This window comes from Anastrepha ludens, chromosome 2 (assembly GCF_028408465.1).
Source record: "Anastrepha ludens isolate Willacy chromosome 2, idAnaLude1.1, whole genome shotgun sequence".
NCBI lineage: Eukaryota > Metazoa > Arthropoda > Insecta > Diptera > Tephritidae > Anastrepha > Anastrepha ludens.
In genome coordinates this window covers 146,242,465-146,262,876 of record NC_071498.1, presented here as the reverse complement: position 1 = coordinate 146,262,876, position 20,412 = coordinate 146,242,465, and the positions used below count along the sequence as shown (strand labels likewise).

The following is a 20,412-nucleotide window of genomic DNA, read 5'->3' as shown; positions in this document are numbered from 1 at the left end:
GCTTTGGTACAAATAATACTGGCGATGTTGTTTGCTATTTGAAAATCAAGGCATGCCAACTCATTGCTGTAACGAGGAATGCCTCAAGATAAGTGTGCATAAAAATTCTCATTAATCGCAGAGCAGACAACGGGGCGCGACACCAGTTTCACACTTTTGCATATAGAGAAATGCACAAACAAAGTTCCTCAATACTCGTGCATACGCATACAGGCACGCGCAAAAGCATGTGCAAAAATGTTGTCCTTCCCATCGAATGTTGCACAATTTTTCAATCAACTTTGAATTGGAATCCTAAAAGAGTGCAAATGTACGCGCGTGAGCACCGCACCACCAGTGAGGAGTGAGTGAGTGGAAGCCAAGCAACAAATAACGAACAGCGAACTGCAACAAATCCAATCAGCGGCTAGTCACAGCAGCGACCGTGCTCAGATGCGGGGGTGGATGGGCGCTGCAACAAAGTCGGTGCGATGTTGCACACTTTTAATAGAAACTAGCAAAATCAGTTGCGTAACCGTATCGGCTTACTTGGCCGCTGATATATATGCAATGATGATTTTGCTGTTGTTGTTGTTGTACGGATTAACCTATTTCGAGTAATCGTTTCATTGAACTAAAGTCCGTAAAGAAACTTATGGCAGAGATTGAATTCTGCATTGCTTCACATTGAGTAACTTTACGCCCATTTAAAGCTAGCAAAGAGTGCACATCAGAATCGCCAAAAGAGGGTGGGCAACAGTGATGGTGCATAACCACAAATGGTCGCATTTCGAATAATTTCGCTATTTCATTTAGACGTTGTTGGCATTTGAATTGAATCTGCCACTGCATGCACGGTTTCACCTTTACCAATATTCGTTCGTACCTTGCTGCGGGTGGGCCATTGGGGATATGTGAAAATGTGTGCGTTGGTGCGTGCTTCGAAATAAAGTTGTGAATTAGAGCAAATGATTCAGTAGTGACTGGCGGTTCAGCATGATTGCCAATGCTAATGTTACATTAAATTCGTGCTATTTATTTATTTTAGCATTTGCAGACTTTGAAGTACTAAAGAACTGAGGCAAGGTCTGGCTTTCAGTTCATGGAGACTATTTTGCAGAGTAGTTGATGGCAGGATGTACAAAATGCAGAGTTGGACTGAATCGTGCTCCAAGCGCGCCGGTATGGGCAGAAGCCAAGAATGTCCACATGCGGGAAGTGCTGCATTGCCGATTTCATGCGCATATATGTAGAATGGTCTCAGATGATGAAATATGTCTTGTAGCCGGAAAATTACTAGTTCATATTCACGGAAGAGCGCTGCGCCACCTCAATAGCGAGCAAGGACGGGCAACGGAAAAAACCATCGAGAGAGAGCGAGATCGCTGTACGAGTGACAAAGAAGATGCGAAGAGTCATCTAAAAGGAGATGGACGTACAAGGTAATGTCACATCTCGTTGGGTAGCTGAAAGGCGAGCATGGTGATGCTGATTATTAACTTACGCAGTTACTCACCGCCCACGGCTGCTTTATGTAATATCTTCACCGCTTTTAGTTGGCAGATAGCCAATTTTTCTAAAGCTGCCCTACGGTAAGAGAAAACAGTCCTTGGCCGGATATAAATCCGGGTCGTTTCGGTATCGTAGAACCGACTGTCGTGGAAACATCGCCTTTCATTGTGATCGCTTCGCACGAGAACGTGCAATACTTCGAAGAGTTTTAGGACACTCACGTAATCCTCTTAACCTTATACGAGACATGTGCCCGTCCAGTGCTAAGTGGGAGGTGGTTCGGCCATTTGTCGGAAAAATAATGCCACGACTTGAATGCATTGAATGGGAGCGCAAGGCCCAGCAGCAGCAGCTACAGTATCAAGTACGAAATGCGGATGAACTGTTTCTGGACAGGACGGCGACAAACCCAGACAGTTGAGTCTATCACGCACAATAACATCAGACAGAAGACAAGACGATAGTTCGCAAATACTGCGCTAACGCAAATTTTGTTATATTCCATTTCTTCCAGAACCACTTACATATGAGAACAGTGAGAGAAGTGGATACTATCGCTGGCATACAATTTCGATACGTCCACAAGTGAGAGACTTGCGCGAAGGTACCTGGTTGTGTCAATAGACATAAACGCAGCTCCATATTGATAAAAAGCTTACAGCGGTCCCAGGGTGAAAATGCGCCGAGGAGGAGGAACGTTATAGTATTAGTGAGAGCATGCCCCACATGCCACTGGTGTGATGATGTTTCTGTCATTTTGATTTGCACCTCCTACCAAAAAAGTGTAGAGGTGTGGGCAACATCCGGTCATTAACCGGTTCTCAGCGATTTTCAAGGAATCAACAGATTCTATAGATTCCGGGACTATAACAGCGGATGACTAAACCTTGGTTGGCACCCTAGAAGACTAGTGTGTGATTTCAGTGAATTTGAAACTGCGATTTGTTCGCAAAACTTCTATTTATTCTTTAAGCAACTGATGCATGTTTTGAATACATTCAACGGGTGCCCTCCTCTCGTTCAATCTATGCTAGGATTTATGGGTGATTTTCGTTTCGGCATTGGCACCCAGAGACTCTTCGAGTTGTAAAACTGATCAGCTACACATGAAATGCTTCAACTGAATCAAAAGTTAGAGTCCATCGTTTGGATACATTTTTGCACAGAAACTACGTTTTAAGCTTTAAAAAAAATGTAAAAACTAATCTTTTGGTATTTCGTAAATTGAAAGATATCTATTTCTAATATTTCTAAATCCTCTCTTTTTCCGCTACAAAGCTTCTAATACTCCTGCCGATGCCGCTAATATTTTTGCAGAATTTTTCAAGTCCAATTTTGCAACTGCCTTCGACGATGCCTTCACTTCACATACACCGTAATTGGAGAAGCGGATTAATCGTACAAAATTTCCGCATCTTTAATCAAGGATTAAGAAAGAATCTTATTTTGAACGACAGCATGTAGCGTATAATCCTGTGCTATCGATTATTTTTGTGTGAAATAAGAAAAAAGTAATCCAAAATAGACGCAAAATGATGTCATCACACGACGCAACGGTCACAATATGCGAGGCAGACGAGTGTTTGAGTTCACTTTGATCGTCCTTTACTAACATAATTCGAAGGTAAATGTCGCTACAACCGATATTAGTAGCAAAGTGGTACGCAATGGGCGAAATCGACCTATCCTCAACCAGAAATTTGTGTCACTTGGCTAGAAGTTCTCTGCAGGGTATTTTCCGTTCGCTGCTTGCTTTTGTAACTTTCCATTTTACATAGTGTAAAACTTTTTCTGCAAAATAAGGCAAGCAGCAATTACAAAAATAACAATAATCTTTACTGTAAACAATCAACCTGGCCGTAGGGATAATGACATCAGTCGGTAAGCGGTAAGCGGCAGGTGCAATGCCCATGCAATTTATGTAAATTAACTAAAAGAGCCCCGCAATTCGGCTAACGGATCGTCACACAACGCCACCCAGTTACTAACATCGTTGCCATCAACATACTCACAATCCCCTATGTATGTGTGTATGTATATACGTAACGCTACAACAAAGTGCAATGAATCGTTTTCATTTAACTTTCTTCTCACACTTAGTTCTTGGCTTCACTTCTGTGCTCTTCCGTGCGCATTTTCATTTTGAATGCTCCAATTTGTGGCGCATGCGGCATTACTTGGCTCGACACCAACTCAGCCGTCCGCTGCCACACAACTGCTGCAATAATTACACACACACACATATACGTATACATGAACTTAGGCACACGCACCAATCAAGTATATCATATATGTATGCGTGTATGGGTGTTAGCGTGTATGTATGTGGGTATGTACCTGTGTATTGGCATTGACCGTACGTGACCACAACTTGTGCTCCACTTACCGTTTATAATTCTGGTCAGCTTATTGCGACGCGTTGACGATGGACTTAAGAGGCTTTCGCGTCGACTATTACCCGCACTGCTGCCGCTGCTGCACAAATCGCCACCGGCACCGTAATTGATATTCAATTGGGTTGTTTGCGATGTGGCACTGCAGTTGGAGAACAAACTGCTGGCCGATGGACGTTTGCTGAATGGCACCACGGAGGAGCGTGGTATGTCGAGTGAGGGTCGCGGCGTGTCGCTCCACACAATCTCGGCGAAGGAATCAATGCTGGCGGAACGTTGTAATGCGCTGCTGTCCTTTCGCCTGCAAGAGAAAATTGACAAAGAAAAGAGAATGAGTGAATGCGAGAATGAGGGAATGAGAATATTGAATCACTACAAGAAACAAAAAAAAATAAAAATTCTCCTGAGAGAAATGAAGCTCTTACGCTTATTGAAAGATACGCGAAGAAAGTGTCAAGTAAATAAAGTAAAGTGGAATTGCTAAGAAAGTGGCAATGCGTGCACCGACTGTCAATGTGAATTAAATGGAATTATGTGAAGTTAATTGCTTTTCATGCTTTTTTTTGTAAATGCTTTTTTTTTTAAATATAAGCTACTTTTAAAAATAAATTAAAAAAATCAGAAAATTAAAAAAAAAAATTAAAATTTTCTTACACTTATTCCTTTCTTTTTCTTGTCTTTCCTTCTTCCTTACACATTTAAACGAAACTGTTGTTTTTTACTCATATCAGAGAATGTTAATGCAATGAGAAGGTGCAAATGTTACTGTGAGCTTTTTTTAGTACAATTGAGATTTGAAAGATTTGTAATAAGGTCATTTAGCACACCGAGTTTATAGACACCTCACTGACTTTTGCCCACACAAAAATTAGAAACACCACATATCTTTCACCTCAACACACAACACATTTCTCACCTCGACATTAAACCAATTAAATTTTTACTATTTTCGTATATTACATTAAAAAAAAAAACGATTTAAAAAAAAAATGTATAAAAAAAAGTTTGCGCCGGGAATTGAACTCGAGTCGAACATGTGGCGAGGAAAAATAGGTGGTGCGTTTATTTCTTCGACTACTTATTTTTTTACCATTTTGTTACTTTTGAAATGATAAGCGGATACATAAAATTTATTACAAATTTTTTTACGATTACATTAAAAAAAAAAAATTTAAAAACGAAAAAAAAAATTTGCGCCGAGAATTGATGGCGAGTCACGTGGGGAGGATAAATACGCAGAGCGTTTATTTCTGCGCCTGCGTTGTGAACCAAGGTTTTGTGCATGCGCGCGACGCGAATTAATTTTAATAAAGTTCTGAAAGTAATTCATGAAGTTTTTCATTACACACATATGTACATAAATGAACGCATACTTTATATGTAAATAAATGATGGTATATGAAATATACATAAGTACATAATATGTGTGTACATGTCAATAGGAGGTATTTGCATTCAGAAAAAAAAACGGTTTAAGATAAATCAACACTTATTTTATATTGTATGTCAATTTATAGTTTATGTATTCGACAGCATTTACATACATATGTATGTATGTACATTTGTATATGAAAAACAATAATGCACAAGCGCAAGAACATCATATCACATATGCAAGTATGCCCAAATAACCTTGACTTATGTATGTACACATGTCATACCACATCACATTCTTACAAGAAATCAAATACACATGCGCACTAGTGAACGAGTTTCTTCCTAACAAGTGCAAAAGCAATTCTGCTCTATGTATGCATATATACCGACTTTATGTCCTAGCATATATACATACATACATATATACCTACTTGCCTTCTAAACTTCCTACAAAATAATTGTATTCATATGTTACTAAAGGGTGTTTTTTTTAGAGGTTAGGTTTTCAAGTTGGCACTACTTTTTTCGTAGATGGTCTTTTTGACAGCTGTCACTTGATTTATGCTCAGTTTGGTTTGCCATTTCATAATGAATAGACTTACACCTGAACAACGTTTGCAAATCATGCAAATTTATTACGAAAATAATGGTTCGGTTCGCGCGACGCATCGAAGAAAATTTTGTTCAGCGATGAAGCTCACTTTTGGTTCAATGGGTATGTCAATAAGCAAAATTGTCGCATTTGGAGTGAACATAATTCACAAGCCATTGCTGAGACGGCGTTACATCCTCAAAAAGTCACTGTTTGGTGTGCTCTATGGGCAGAGGGAATCATTGGTCCATATTTCTTTAAAACTGAAGCCGGCCATAATGTTACAGTCAATGGAGAGCGCTATAGAGCCATGATTAATGACTTTTTCGTGCCTGAATTGGACGATGTTGATGTGGACGACCTTTGGTTCCAACAAGACGGCGCTACATGCCATACAGCCAACGCAACAATCGATTTATTGAAGGAAACTTTTGGTGAGCGCATTATCTCGCGCCGTGGACCTGTGGCGTGGCCTCCAAGATCGTGCGATATAACACCGCTGGACTATTTCTTGTGGGGCTATGTGAAGTCGCTTGTCTACGCAGATAAGCCCGAGACGATTGACGTCTTGGAAGAGAATATTCGGCGCGTTATTGCTGACATACTGTCCCAATTGCTGCAAAAAGTGGTCGAAAATTGGGCCTCTCGGCTGGAATTTATTCGAGCCAGCCGCGGCGGCCACTTGCCCAAAATCATTTTTAAAACATAATGGCAAACCCTTATCTTTATAATAAAGTTAAATTCTTGGCCATAACATTAAATTATATACGTTTTATTTCATCTTGAAAACCTAACCTCTAAAAAAAATACCCTATACATCCATGCACGTTCATGCATTCAAGCATACATATACATATGCGCGAGCACAGCGCTCCCTTCTTGCTTCCGTGTACTTTTGTCTTTCACCAGTCGATATTCCTAATATTGTACTTACAAAAACACAATACTTTGATAGACGCAAAAGCAACAGCAAGCATAACGCGATGGCTGCTTTGCCACCACACATTCTAAAATGTTCTAGAACACAACAAAAACACATACCTCACATGCGCATGTCGCCCAAAGCTAAAATCTAAGCCTAGCGACTACAAAAGCAAAACACATTCGTAGACGCAGTCGCAGCGGCCATGATTCTATCAGCGACGGCGCTGAACAATTTAGATCAAAAACAAAAAGTTCATTCATAAGTTAGAGCTCATATTTCAATTTCATTCATAAACGAGCCGCCCATATGCCAATTTTCGCGACCATTCGAAAATAGTCAATATTGGAATATTTCGCGTGGAATTATTTGCCAGTATTTGATAAATCTTAAATTTTTGTCATGTCGAGTGGCCGCGGCTCCGTATGTATGTATGCACCCTTATATGTATGTAAATATGTCTTCTAACTGTGCGACAGTCGCGAGTTAATGCGACTTCCAGTGAATCACACATTGCTGTCCGCAAAGCCGCATATATGTACCTTATGAGCAGAAAGTACCGGGAATGTTTAAACTAAACAAAACAGAGTTAAATTTAAGGCAAATTTATATTATCTCCTTCAAAATTTGACCCGTCTGAAGCAACACACATGTGCCAACGTTTAACCCAGTCCTCCAAACACCCCCGGCAGGCCGATTTGTATTCTCTTTGATCAGTGTGATGGCGCGTTATCATCATGCAAAATCTGAGAAATGTTTGCTCACATTTCCGGGGGTTTCCAACACACAGCATCTCTCTAAGGTTTCAAAACGGATAAATAATATTCTCTATTGACTGTCTGGCCCGATGGAAGGTACTCATGGTGGACTATGCCTTGGCAATCGAAGGAAACAGTCAACATCACCTTCCCGGTTCTTTTTGCTCATAGGGTATACATATCCCATCTTTTCACTGACGGACAAGAAGACGGTCGCAGTTGCTGTTTTTTATATGCATACATTTTGCGTTCGTTGAAGGTTTCCCAGCAAGAAGAGTGGCAGTCAGGTTACCCTTCACGTAACCGCCACGCGTGGTCGTTAAACTGTCACTAACCACGCCCCTTTACGTTGTTAAAAGCGTTGGGAAAATCGTGCCAAAAATTTTGTGTACGTGTGATTTTTTATCCCTTTCATACATATGGATTCGTTTGCCAGTGCCAGTTTCATATAAACGTAGCGGCGAACAAAATAACTTTTAGGCCAGCGCCGGCAGCACAGCGCGATAGCCTAGCGGCTAGCAATGTGGGCTTCCGATCCAAAATCTTTGGTTCGAATCACAAAAAAAAAATTTTTTTTATACATTTATTTTATTTTGTTTTATGATATGTTTATGAGGAGAATTTTTTCATGGCAGAAATACACTCGGTGTTTGCAAAGCGACCGCTATTAGAAAAATGTTTTTATTAATTTTGCTTTCACCGAGATTCGAACTGACGTTCTCTGTGTGAATTCTGAATAGTAGTCAAGCACCAACACATTCGGCTACGGTGCTTATTTACTTTGATTGATGCAAAAATGAGTAAAAGTATTTGAATGAACTTTGCTTACTACTTACACATTTGCCAAAGGTTGACAATTTGATTCTCGGCCTACTTTGATATCAAAAAGAGAGAAAAGATATCTTTTTGACTTATTGCTTTGACAGCCACTTATCGTTTTCTTTTGTTCTATTTCTATTGATGCAAAAATGAGAAAAAATATATGAATAAAGTTTGCTTACTGCTTACACATTTGCCAAAGGTGACGGAGAATCAAAAAAGAAAGTCGATTTCCAAACAAATACGAGTGCATATGTGTTAGTAACAAATAAAAAAGTGTAATTGTGTGAGAGTTTCGGTCACGCAGGTTTTGCTGGGGATGCATCCATGGATATTAGAATATTTTCTCATCAATATGTGTATGTAAGTAGTTCAGATTTGACTGAAGAGATTAAATATAGGAATGCATATTCATATGATTGCCTTTATGGCTGTTTTACATATAAATTAATTCAAAAGAAGTATGAATAATGTTATATAGAAAATAAATTTCTAAATAACAGGTATTAGAAAAACCTGAATACACTATTTTAAATCAATTCTAATTAAACCAAATATAAAAAATGAAATAAAAATATCGAACAAAAAACTGTGTACAGGACTTGAACCTGAGTCAAATATGAGACGATTTACTGCATACACGACACGTCTTTCACGATTGAGCTAAACTACAATTATTAATGGACTTTTCTAAATCACTCATTTATTCGATTCGTACTTTTATATGCACATATTCTGCGTTAGTTGAAAGTTTGTATGCGTAATTATATGAATATGCATGTGTGTATGCGCGTTTGGCTTTCTGGACGGATATTAGAATGATATTTTCTCATCAATATAATTTGGATTTGATGAAATAGATTATAGATATATGTACATATTTTCTGTTTTGATTGATTTATAAAAGTCAGGTCATATCCAGTATGAACTATTTTATACCGAAAAGAAATTTCCATTTATAAAATACAAAAAAAAACAGTATTTTAAAGAAATTTTAATTAAAATAAACTCAAAAATTTTACCAAACTTTCCTGGTTTGAATTGTAAACAAAAAGTGTGCAAGAAAAAAAATATGACTTCAGGACTTGAACCTGAATTATATACGTGCCAAAAAACAAAACGAATAATTCCGCCGACTTTAGCTTCTGCACCACAAACTAACTGCCGCGCGGCCTTCTTAATCGCAAATTTATTCGCTTGGATTTCCTTAGTAGTGTGCCGAAAAATCTTATGAACTTCCTCAGTAGTTTGGTAAACGCAGAAAATATCTGAATTCTTGTCCTAGCGTGGTAAGTAAATATAGAAACCCTCCACTCGCGTCACTCGCGTGGTAAATATCTGCAATTCCCCACTCGTGAAGATAGTTGAATTTGAAATGACCTTATTATGATCTATAAATTAGAACTCGAAAAAAGCTCATTTAACATTTGCTCCTTCTCATTGCATTAACATTCTCTGCTTATTCTGTGCACTTAACAGATTCCACATCTGGTTCATTTATCAACATGGATTATTTATCAAAAATTCTATATTCAGTGACTTAAATGAAAAGCTTCTTTCTGGAAAAATTGTCAAATTGCCAAATGCGCTTGGCAAATAAAAAATCTTTTTGCTCTTTGATTATTTTGTAAAGTGGTGCAAACTATTTTAGAAGAAGCTGTTTTCCGCGTTACTTAAGAAGTTTGCTGGATGCCAATGGTTCATTTTCGCTTACGCAGAACTTTCGGTTGACGCTACGCTGCAAAGCTTTCAGGTTAGTCAATACTTGCATAGAATACCAAAAGGCTTTTTACTTGATAAAATTCTTGACTAGTTATTTTGGGAAAAGCACAGAATAGAGGAGTTACTCCGGTGATCCTCCAATAATTGCACAACCTTAATGATTTTTCGGAAGTTCAACAAAGTACTGTTCCACATCTTTTTATTGAGTTGTTAAGAAATGTAGCATCAACTTTCAGCTTCCCGAGCACCTTTTCCACATTTAAATCTCTAATCTACATAAAATATGGAGTACTCGGCCATCTGAGAGCCAGATATCTCTGGTATCAGCAATTTCGTGCTTAGTCAAACCAAAGATAATAAAATCCTAGTTTTAGCCCTCCGAACCAAAATTGTGAGAGTCACCTTGGTTACTCGATCATAGGCGACTCGATAATAGAATTGGTCCCGATCATTTTACACGTATTCTTAGGCCCTTCCAATCGTGGTTCAGACGGCAGCAAAGTAAAATGAGCGATGGCTGCGTAGATTTTTTCATATATCACTCAATCTCAGGTTTCGCCGATCACTGTCGTAAACAAACCGCTGTCGAATCATCTGTTACGTCAGCAAATCAGCTGAACTGCCCGTTTTCCCCTTTTTTCGGGCTGCTGAGAGCCAAATTTGCGTTTCTCACTAGGACGAAGTTATCCAAAAAAAAGTGCGGGCGAGTTTGTGAAAACTGTAAAATTTTATTGACAACAGTTTTGTGTAAAAATAATAACAAATGACTTGGACGATTTGCTTCGGGTAGGCATGATAGATAACAAGATTGCGACATCTATATATGAAAGTTTGTCTAGCTGTGATGTAACACACAAATAGAGGAGGTAGGAGGAATTCGCTACTGAATAACAATAAAAATGGAAAACAATACAACAATTCGTCCCCTTAGTATAACAATAGCCTATGTGCTCATAGGCTATTATTTTTTTATTGAACTTTTGGAATCTCCATCGTCGATTTTATATGTGGTCAAAATTTGGTCAAATTCTAGTTCCACAAAGTGGGTCAAAACGTAAGTCAAAAATAATAAATATTTACAGACATAACGAGATTTGAGTGGGAGCTACTTTCGATAAAAAGTTTGAAATTCATTTTCTCAAAACATCAAAAAATTTATAGGCTATTTTAATACTAAGGGGACGAATTGTGACTAAGAGCAGAATAGCGCTAATAGCGCGAATAGCGCAAAATAACAAAATATTTGGCCTTTCGAAGCGAAATTTCACCACTCGTATTTTTACGCTGCCTGAGTTGAATTTTTCGTATATCATTAACACAATCTCAGTTTTTGCTTATCTTTATTGTAAACAAACCGCTGTTATCTCAGTTACTACGTCCGAAAATCAGCTGATTTCTACAAATTCACTGATACCCGAAGAGTGGTATGCATTTTGTACACGGAAACTTTCCAAAGATTACATAGACCTATGTATATGTATTTTCTCTACCGTGAGAAATGGTCAGTTTGGTGTTCCAGTGCTTCTGGGCTTTTACAAGGTGAACTCCAAAATGAACAAGTCTGAGCTAAATTAGAAACGCCGGAAGCTTTGTTGTGATAATTTCGAGTTTATTTATTCAAAATAGTCCCCTTTAGTCTCGATACAGTTTTGCGCGATCTAAAAGCTTTTCCAAAGAGTGTTTCAGGTCATTGACCAGAATGCCCTTCAGGATGTCGGTACAAGAATTTTGGACGGTATGCTATGCGACAAAGCCAAGATAGAAACTTGCATTGACCGTTTGGCCCATTGGCGCGAACTCCTTGTGGACGATTCCCTTTGAATCGTAAAAACAAATGAGCATCGACTTGATATTTGACTTCTTCAAACGCGATTTTTTGGGTGGTGACTCGTCTAGGGCCTTCCATTCGGCACTTTGGCGCTTAGTTTCAGGTTCATGTTGGAACACCACGTTTCATCATCAGTTAGAATGCTGTAAAGGAAGTTCTCGTCTTTACCCGCCTCCTTAATGAGATCTTTCGAATGTTGAATTCTGAGCAATTTTGGGTTCTCAGTTAACTTGTGCGGGATGAAACCTGTACAGATCTTTCGTAAGCCCAAATGATCAGTTAAAATGCGATAAATCGATGTTTTGAAGATATTCAACTCCGATTCCATGAATTTTACGAACAATTTCGATGGAGTTTTCGGTGATTACTGATTTTGGGAACATACGGGCCGTTCACTGTCATTTATGCCCTCACAACCATCTCTGTAAGCCACTAATGAACTTTGGTATCGAAATGACACTCGAGATAGACACTCATCGCTATTAACTTTTTTCATCAATTCAAATGTTTCGGTAAACGTTTTACCGACTTTAAAGCAAAATTTGATGTTAGTTCTTTGTTCGAAACTCATTTTTGTTCCGATGACGCAAACATACTGATAGACTCAATAATTTCGCTTCCACTGAATCGAATGTCACCAAGCTTTCACTGGAAGTCAACTAGGGATGTAACTTCCAATGCACTAACTTTTTCAAAATATGGCGCCATAAAAATGTTTTTATGTCTTGTTTGATTTGGACTTCACCTTGTATATGGGCGCTTACACCCTTCATTGGGTGCTTGGCCGTATTCCTGGTCTATTTGTGTTTTGCATCTTGATGGTATTCCACAAATGGAGGGCCCTATAGTTTTACGGCAGTTATAGTTATTTATGAGGAGCTTCCTTCATGGCAGAAATACTCGGAGATGTGCCATTGCCTGTCAAGGGCCGAGCGCAATTAGAAAAAACTTTTTATATCAGATGGTATCTCATGTCCGGGACTTTGAACCGGGGCGCTAAAGGCAACAGCTAAATATTAAGTATATAAATAAAATTGAAATATCTATATCTATCAGCGACAGGCGTTGGGAGTTTAAAACAAATGTATTTTAGTCCAAAGTGGTTCTTGTGGAAGAAAAAAAACAATCACCAAATAAGTTCATACCAGAAAACAAAAATTTGAAGTAGTAAGTACGTTCACATATCTTGGATGCAAATTAACAGCAGACAACACGACGATCGTCACAATAGGCGAACAACTTCAATCAGCCAATAAAGCATACGCGCCATTCATGAAACTCTTCAAATCAAAATTCCTTAACAGACCTTGGAAGCTGGCACTGTATAAAACAGTAGTTTGGCCTGTTTCGTGCTATGAGCCTATGATTGATAAAGAAAGACAGAACTATAAATATTTAAAAGGAAAATGATCAGGAAAATATTTGGAAGAAGTCAAGGATCGAGATGGCTAGGTGAAGTGAAATAAGGTTTAGAGCAACTAAAACTGAAATAATGAAAGGAGAAAACAGCGGACCAAGTAGCATGGAAGCATACTGTTCAGCAGACCAGAAGAAGAAGCTGTAGCGATAAATAATGATGAGCTACAAAAATATTGAGGGGTTAGGGGTAGTCACAATTTTCAAAAATTGGATTTGTTTTTTTTTTTGCATTTCCTTAAAGTATCATATAATATCTTGAAAATATTGTGTAAAAATTTGAAGTGAGTCCGACAAATACTTTTCGAGTTATTCAATTATTAACAAATGACGCTCGGGCGCTTCGGAGCTCAATAGCAAAACTTTGAATGCATTTTCCTCAAAACTATGTTTGTTTTTTTTTGAACTGGTGATCACTGTAACTTAAAAACCGCTTGGTAGATTTCAATAAAACTTATACTAATTTATATACTATAATTTATCGATTTTTTTAAACAATTAGCTGTCGGTTTTTTTCTCGAAAATCTGAAAAATATTTCCCAAGGCCGCCATATTGTTAATTTTTAAAAGCAAAAAAAGCTTCGATCAGGCTCAAGATTATCAATTAATAAAACAAATTTTTCTTGTCCGATTGATTTTAGGTGAATCTCCAAGAACTTGTGATCACCGCAAGGGACTTCTGGAGAAACGAGCTCCATACAAACAGCGATAACTTTTACAATTATTAATTTTTTTTTTTAATTTTGCTAAAGTCAAGTCGAAACATGATGTATTAATGTTATTTTTTTATTTTTGTACAATAAAATAAAGCAATTAACTAGCAAAAAAAAAAATATTGAAAATATGTGCATTTTAGGAAGAGTACCGTATTTGCAGTACAATAATCGAACAAATATTGGGAATATGTGACAGTGGCGTTGGAGATGTTTTTTGAGTGGCACAGTCCAAGCCCAATTAACACGAAAATATCATTGTGTTACACCATTTGTAGAATCACTGCTTTCAATTAATCGAACTATCTTGATTTCGCTATGAATCTGCCTATGTAGTTTTGTTTTTCTTTTCTGCAATTTCTTTTAATTTGATCACCGATAATTTCCCCAGCACTCACCCAATCTTCCTGGCATAGTCTCGCAAAGGCCAGTGGCCGGTTATATTTGACGTAATTCTGAATGTGTCTACTCGTGGCTTTCTTAATAACTCGTCAATCCTGGATTGTTTGCTTTATCTCTATGCTGTTTAGTTATTTGACAGGTATGCTTTTTTTATGGAGGTAGCAAAAAACATTGAAAGCCGAAAAATGTGAGACTTGTCTTTCGACTCACCCACTAAAAACTCGCGCGGGACGACCGTTAGGTAATACTTCACGGGAGGGGAAGCGGCCAATCGCCTCTACATAAAAATCTGCGCTGTTGTTCAGCGCGATGCAGTTTGGCTTCCCAGCCCTATCACTCAAATTTTCTCTTTCCAGCTCAAAACGAGGGCAGACAAAGAAAACATGCTCTGCATCTTCAAGTAGAATGTCGCAAAAGGTGCAGTACGGGTTATCTTCTTGCTTAAATCTATGCAGATAAGCTTTAAAGCATTCATGCCCACTTAGTATTTGGGTCAGGTAGAAATCTATTTGTCCATGCTTTCGATTTATCCATCTGGTGATATTCGGAATCAATCGATATGTGCATCGTCTATTCATGGAGTTCCTCCATTCCTCCTGCCCACGTACGGATGCTTCGCTCCCGTTCAGTCTTTCGGTTAGTCAGCTATGCTGGATCCGCTCGATGTTTTTTTTTTATTTCGGCGAATTCGAGTGCAGTCAGCTTAACTGGTAACATACCCGCGAGTACCAACACACCATCCTCCGATACTGTGCTGCAGCTTGTTGCTTCGACCCAGGCTGGCACCGCATATAGCAAAATAGATAAGCAGCTTCCTAGAAGTCTGCTTAAGACCTCTTGTATTCTTCATAATACGTGTCAATGTAGTTACAGCCTTTGCCGCTTTATCGCTGGCGTATGTTAGGTGCGGCTTAAAGCTCCACCTGTGGTCAATAATTACTCCCAGATATTTGATGTACAGCTTAGACTCGAGTGCTCTGAGATTTGCTGTCTCAACTATTTTCCTGCCACTGATGGGAACTGCCTCTGTTTTATGGTTTGCAAGGCTTAAATCACTATTGCGCAGCCAATCTTTTGTGATTTCGACCGCTTGGTTGCAGATCGCTTCAGTCTGGTGAAGGAATTTAGCAGCGACTACGATTGCAATGTCATCAGCAAACTCTATGATTTGGGATCTTGGAGATAGTTTGAGACGCAAGACTCCGTCGTACATTATATTCCAGAGAAGTGGGCCCAGCACTGACCCCTGTGGGACGACTCCTGTTACTCTGCATCTTTTGATTTCTTCGTCAGTTTTATATTGCAGCACTCAGTTAGTGAAGTAGCTTGTAACCATTTTCCGAATGTAAACTGGGACTCAGAAGGTATGCGTGTTAGTCCAATTATCAATGGCTTGCTTCTGGAATAGCGAGAACTCCCTCTCTTTCGCGCACGCGTTGAAGGCAGCCTATTTCTACCGCTACTGTCTTGCCAGTTCATCAACTTTCTTATTTCTTTCTATGTTCCAGGTACCCATATGAGAGGCATGCCTGACGGGCGCGCTAAACCATTAAATTCTTCTTTTCTTTGTCTGACTATTTTTGAATCGGTTATAGGTGTTTTTAAAGCTAAGATGGCTGCTTGACTATCTGAAAAAGTACATAATTCCGATAGTTGTTGTTGATGGTTTCTAATTATGTTGCAAACTTCCCACACCTTCTGCTTGAAAGATATTATTCCAATTGCCCAGGCCAAAAGACTTGGAAGTTTCGAGGTCTTTTGAATATACAACGGCGCCGATGCCGCAGTCCATCCAGAATCCGTCAGTGTGCAGTTGTGTTCTCTTTGACTACTGAATTCAAATGCCATTCCTTTCGCGTGAGGAACTTTAGCCTTAACTCTATTCTAAAGTCTAGGGTAGCGGTAGTAAAGGCTGATGGGGTGCTGGTAAGCCTTTGGCTGTCTAAAATAACACTTTGACTAAACGTGGTGAATACCTAGTTTTCGTTATTTATTCTTTAAAAATCAATTTATACGTACGTGTGGGTAAAATTTTTACGGAACAAAAACTAATTTATTACAAACATCGCTTAAATTGAGTCAACAGGCCCCCAGGACCTTCTCCCCACCTCAATAAACTCTGACCCCCACAAGTTCTATAAAAATAACACTAGGTCCGAACTGTTTAAACAACTCTACGGCGAACTATTGTAGTTAACAGAGAATAGTCTGAATCCGGCTATAGCACAACTTTCGCTGTAGTACACAATAATGGTGCACTGATAACAGGAGGCTTGTTACCAAGTTATAACTCAATATTTTCATCCGAAGCAACCGCTATCCTTAAAGCAATGGAGTTTGCGTCGAAATCGAAAGGTAAATTTGCCATATTTGCTGATAGCTTTTCGGTAATACAAGGGCTATCCAACATTTACGGTAGTAGTCGAATTCTCTCCCAAATACGGGATTACTTAATAAAAAATGGAGACAAAATACGTATCGTCTGGATTCCAAGTCACAAAGGCATTCTGGGAAATGAATCGGCAGATATAGCGGCAAAATACATGCACCGATCCCCAGTCTTTCTATTTACTCCACGTGTCTCTAAAGACCTTCAAGCCTACATAAACAGCTATCTCCTTCGACAAAAATATGCATCGTGGGCGCAATTCAGACACCGGTATAAAGCTTTTAACTCAGAGTGTGAAAAAGCAATATATGCATTAGGGCGAGTCGATTTAAGAATCGCTCATTGCTCTGTGAAAATTGTATTCTAGGGATCAAAATAAGAAACTTTGCCGAAGGGACCATACCTCTAAAACGAATTCTGATGTCCCCCAATTTGGGTCGAACGAAAAATCCCACTTTGACCCGTTTAGAGTGCTCCAATCGAGTCCAAATGTATGACCGGTTCCCACTAACTTTGGACGGCCGATCCACCCAAGCCAGTGGCACACCCCCTGGAACTCCCCTGGGGGGTTCCCCATACAATCATTTCAAAATATCACCATTTTTGGCCTTTACATGAGAAAAGATACTAAAAAGTTCTTTGGTTCCAAAAACCCCTCCGAACTTTTGAAAAATACCACAACAGAGAATGTCATTAAAATATATAACTTCATTACGGTAATCGGCCTAATTGAAAGCTTGTAAAATTGTCATTTATTTTATACCTTAAAACTTAAACATAACCTTATAATTACCAAGCACCGAAGGTCCAAGCAGCTAGTGTGCTCTTTTTTGTTTTGTTTTTAAGTTAGTGTAATATAATATTTCATATTATTTTAATAAATAATATTAATAAAAATAATTACAAAATTCACTTAAAAAATTAAGAAACATTTGTTTTTTTTTTAATTTTTCATTTATTTACTTTTTGCTATCAAATGTACTACGTAGATGTAAAAGGAACTCAGCCCAAACAAATTTTTTTTATGTGGCGTGGGCATTGGAGAATTAAAAACATTTTTAATTTTTTTTCTTTCAACCAAGTTGTTTATTTCCGTATATGAACCGTCACTTCAGCAAAGGTAAAATTTCATTGCACGTTTTTTTCCAATTACGAACGGCACACGCTGCATTTAATTTAGCTAATCCAACTTAATGAATTTCAACTTGTTTCGAAAAATCTAATTTAATTTAAAAAAAATGTTTAATTAGTCACAACAGAAACGCACTACTACGTTTGCATTCTAGAGCTAGAAAATTCAAATTAAGTAGACTAAATAAACTTCCGCTGGAAGTTGGCTACCTACGCATCTGACCAACAATAACGGCACCAACAAAGTGCCTGGCAAGTGACACTTGAGCTGACTATCAATCGATTGGTTATCACGTGTACAACAACAGCAACACCATTTCCTATTAAAATAACTGCATCTGTCAGGTCCATAATTATTGCGTGAATAGCTTGCAAATAAAAATGTTGCTCTCGATAGGTTTATAATTTGCTATTGGCAAAATGCATTAAATCTTTGCAAATACAATCAAACTTTATGCAAGCGAAATGCCAATGGCATACTGCTTATACTCTGCATCATCTGCTTCCTTTGATAGCATTTGCATCTGCATTTCCGTGTCATCCCCAGCCTCTCGCCGTTGTAGCTTTTTGAGCAATACTGGCTCGTTTGAAAGTGAATAAAATTGACAATCACTGGAGATGTCATCACACAGCGTACATGCCGCTCACTGGCACACAGGCACACAACATCGTCAGTAACCGAGCGAGCATACAACACATACGCATACGCGCAAATACACAGATCAAGGCACTGGTGCTCACGCCCCAACTCACATACAGTGCGCAGATCTTTTTGTTGACACCAGCCGGCGCTTATTGAGGTTTATTGAGTGGAGCAACATCTTGTAGGTGCTTTGAAGTCACGAAGTGGCGCACTAGCTTGAATCTGTTGCCAATACGGTGATGAAGTAGCAACTGATGGAAGCTGCTGCACGACTTCGTACATAATAATGGCGACGAGTGCAACACACTAACACAACGGTGAAAGCGAGTATAGCAAGGAAATGATAATGTGTGTCATTATCGTTGTTGTTATTGCCACTGTCAGTGCGATTGTAGGCTGCTGCCGCTGCTTCCGGCTGTTGCGGCTGTGTTGGTGATTGCTGGTAATGATGTTGTCGCCAGCACTTTAACTCACTCACACACTCACGCTCGGCAAGCATGCACACGCCATATATCCTTGAGCCGAAAAGCATTTTAAAGCAACTGTGAATAATAACAATAAAAAGTAATTCTATTAATAAAGCTATTAGCTTCTGCATTTTGCGACTGCCAGCCAGACTCTGCACAAGCGAACTACCGGAGCAAAATATTGTGATTGAAGTGCACATACAAATTTACATATAATATGATGATAGGGGCGGGCGGTTGAAGTAATTTTTTGTGGATTAAGATCCCTGTTTGAGTACGCACATATGTAATATAAGTATGTACGTCACAGCGGAAAACCAAATACGAGTACACTTTCACTTCCTCTCTATGCTGTACGCATTTTTTATATCGCGGTTTAATCTCTCACACGATTACCGAACAGGCCTAACCGCCGTATTCTGGGCACTATAATCGATTATTTATCAAATATTCGGTATTTTGCAAGGCGCATTCATTAAAGATGGTGGCACTAGTCCAACAACAATGTTATGTACGTTTGTTTGTCAAAGTAAAGTATTGGAAAAGTAGAAGACAGCAAATGAATTCGCCTTGTTTCATTCTGAGCTGACAGCGGTATGGACACGGCGAAAGAAAAAAGAAACAAATTAGCTGATTTACCAACACCACCTTTAATAGATTCACCTTGGTATTTTGTGTCGCAAATAAAAAACACCCATTCTAATAAAGTATCAAGATGCCAAATACTTTCGACAAATAAAAACCATAACTTTGACTATTTTTGAAAATAATAATTTTTTTAAAAGAAAGTATTTCACTTTTATTGTTATTCTTTGACAAATTGCGAAAATAGATAAGCGGGTTGCCTTCTATAGTTTGCGCCTTTGCAACACTACGTGTGATGAGTAATTCGATATTTTTCATCTCGCCCAAAAGATGGAATTAGGTTCGATTAGGCTGACCTGGCTGGCTGAAAGCCATCACGTAGGCCTATTGGTGAGCTAATGCAGCGCAATAACATAGAAGGAATTCAAGAGTTTCCCTCTCTTCCAGTTCATTGCAAAATCTGCAGCTATCATTGTTTCCAATTCCCATCTGTATGGGTGTGCCGCTAACAAATTGTGGCCTGTCAGTATACCTACGACAGTTCTGCTTTCCTTTATAGACAGGGCTAGTAAGAATCTGGCGTATTTATCGTATTTAAAGGTTTCAGTATGTCGCTTTCTTGTTCGAATTGTTTGTAACCAGCGCTTTTGGCAATCTCATTTACAATTTCGTTTCCTGCAATGCCCTTATGTCCGGGTACCCAATAGATGTGCAACCGTCTGTCTGCGGCTAGCCTCTCTATGGCTTCCCTGCTTTTTAGAATA

The 20,412-nt window shown here is 38.7% G+C and overlaps 1 protein-coding gene across 1 annotated transcript in view; it reads right to left on the bottom strand.

The window, feature by feature from the left end:
* The window catches only part of LOC128855501 (uncharacterized), a 198,863-nt gene that overhangs the window by 89,468 nt on the left and 88,983 nt on the right, over positions 1–20,412 (bottom strand). The window contains exon 5 of the mRNA XM_054090457.1: positions 3,878–4,185. Within this exon, the coding sequence (XP_053946432.1) occupies positions 3,878–4,185 (308 nt within the window). The remainder of the gene's footprint in view (positions 1–3,877; positions 4,186–20,412) is intronic.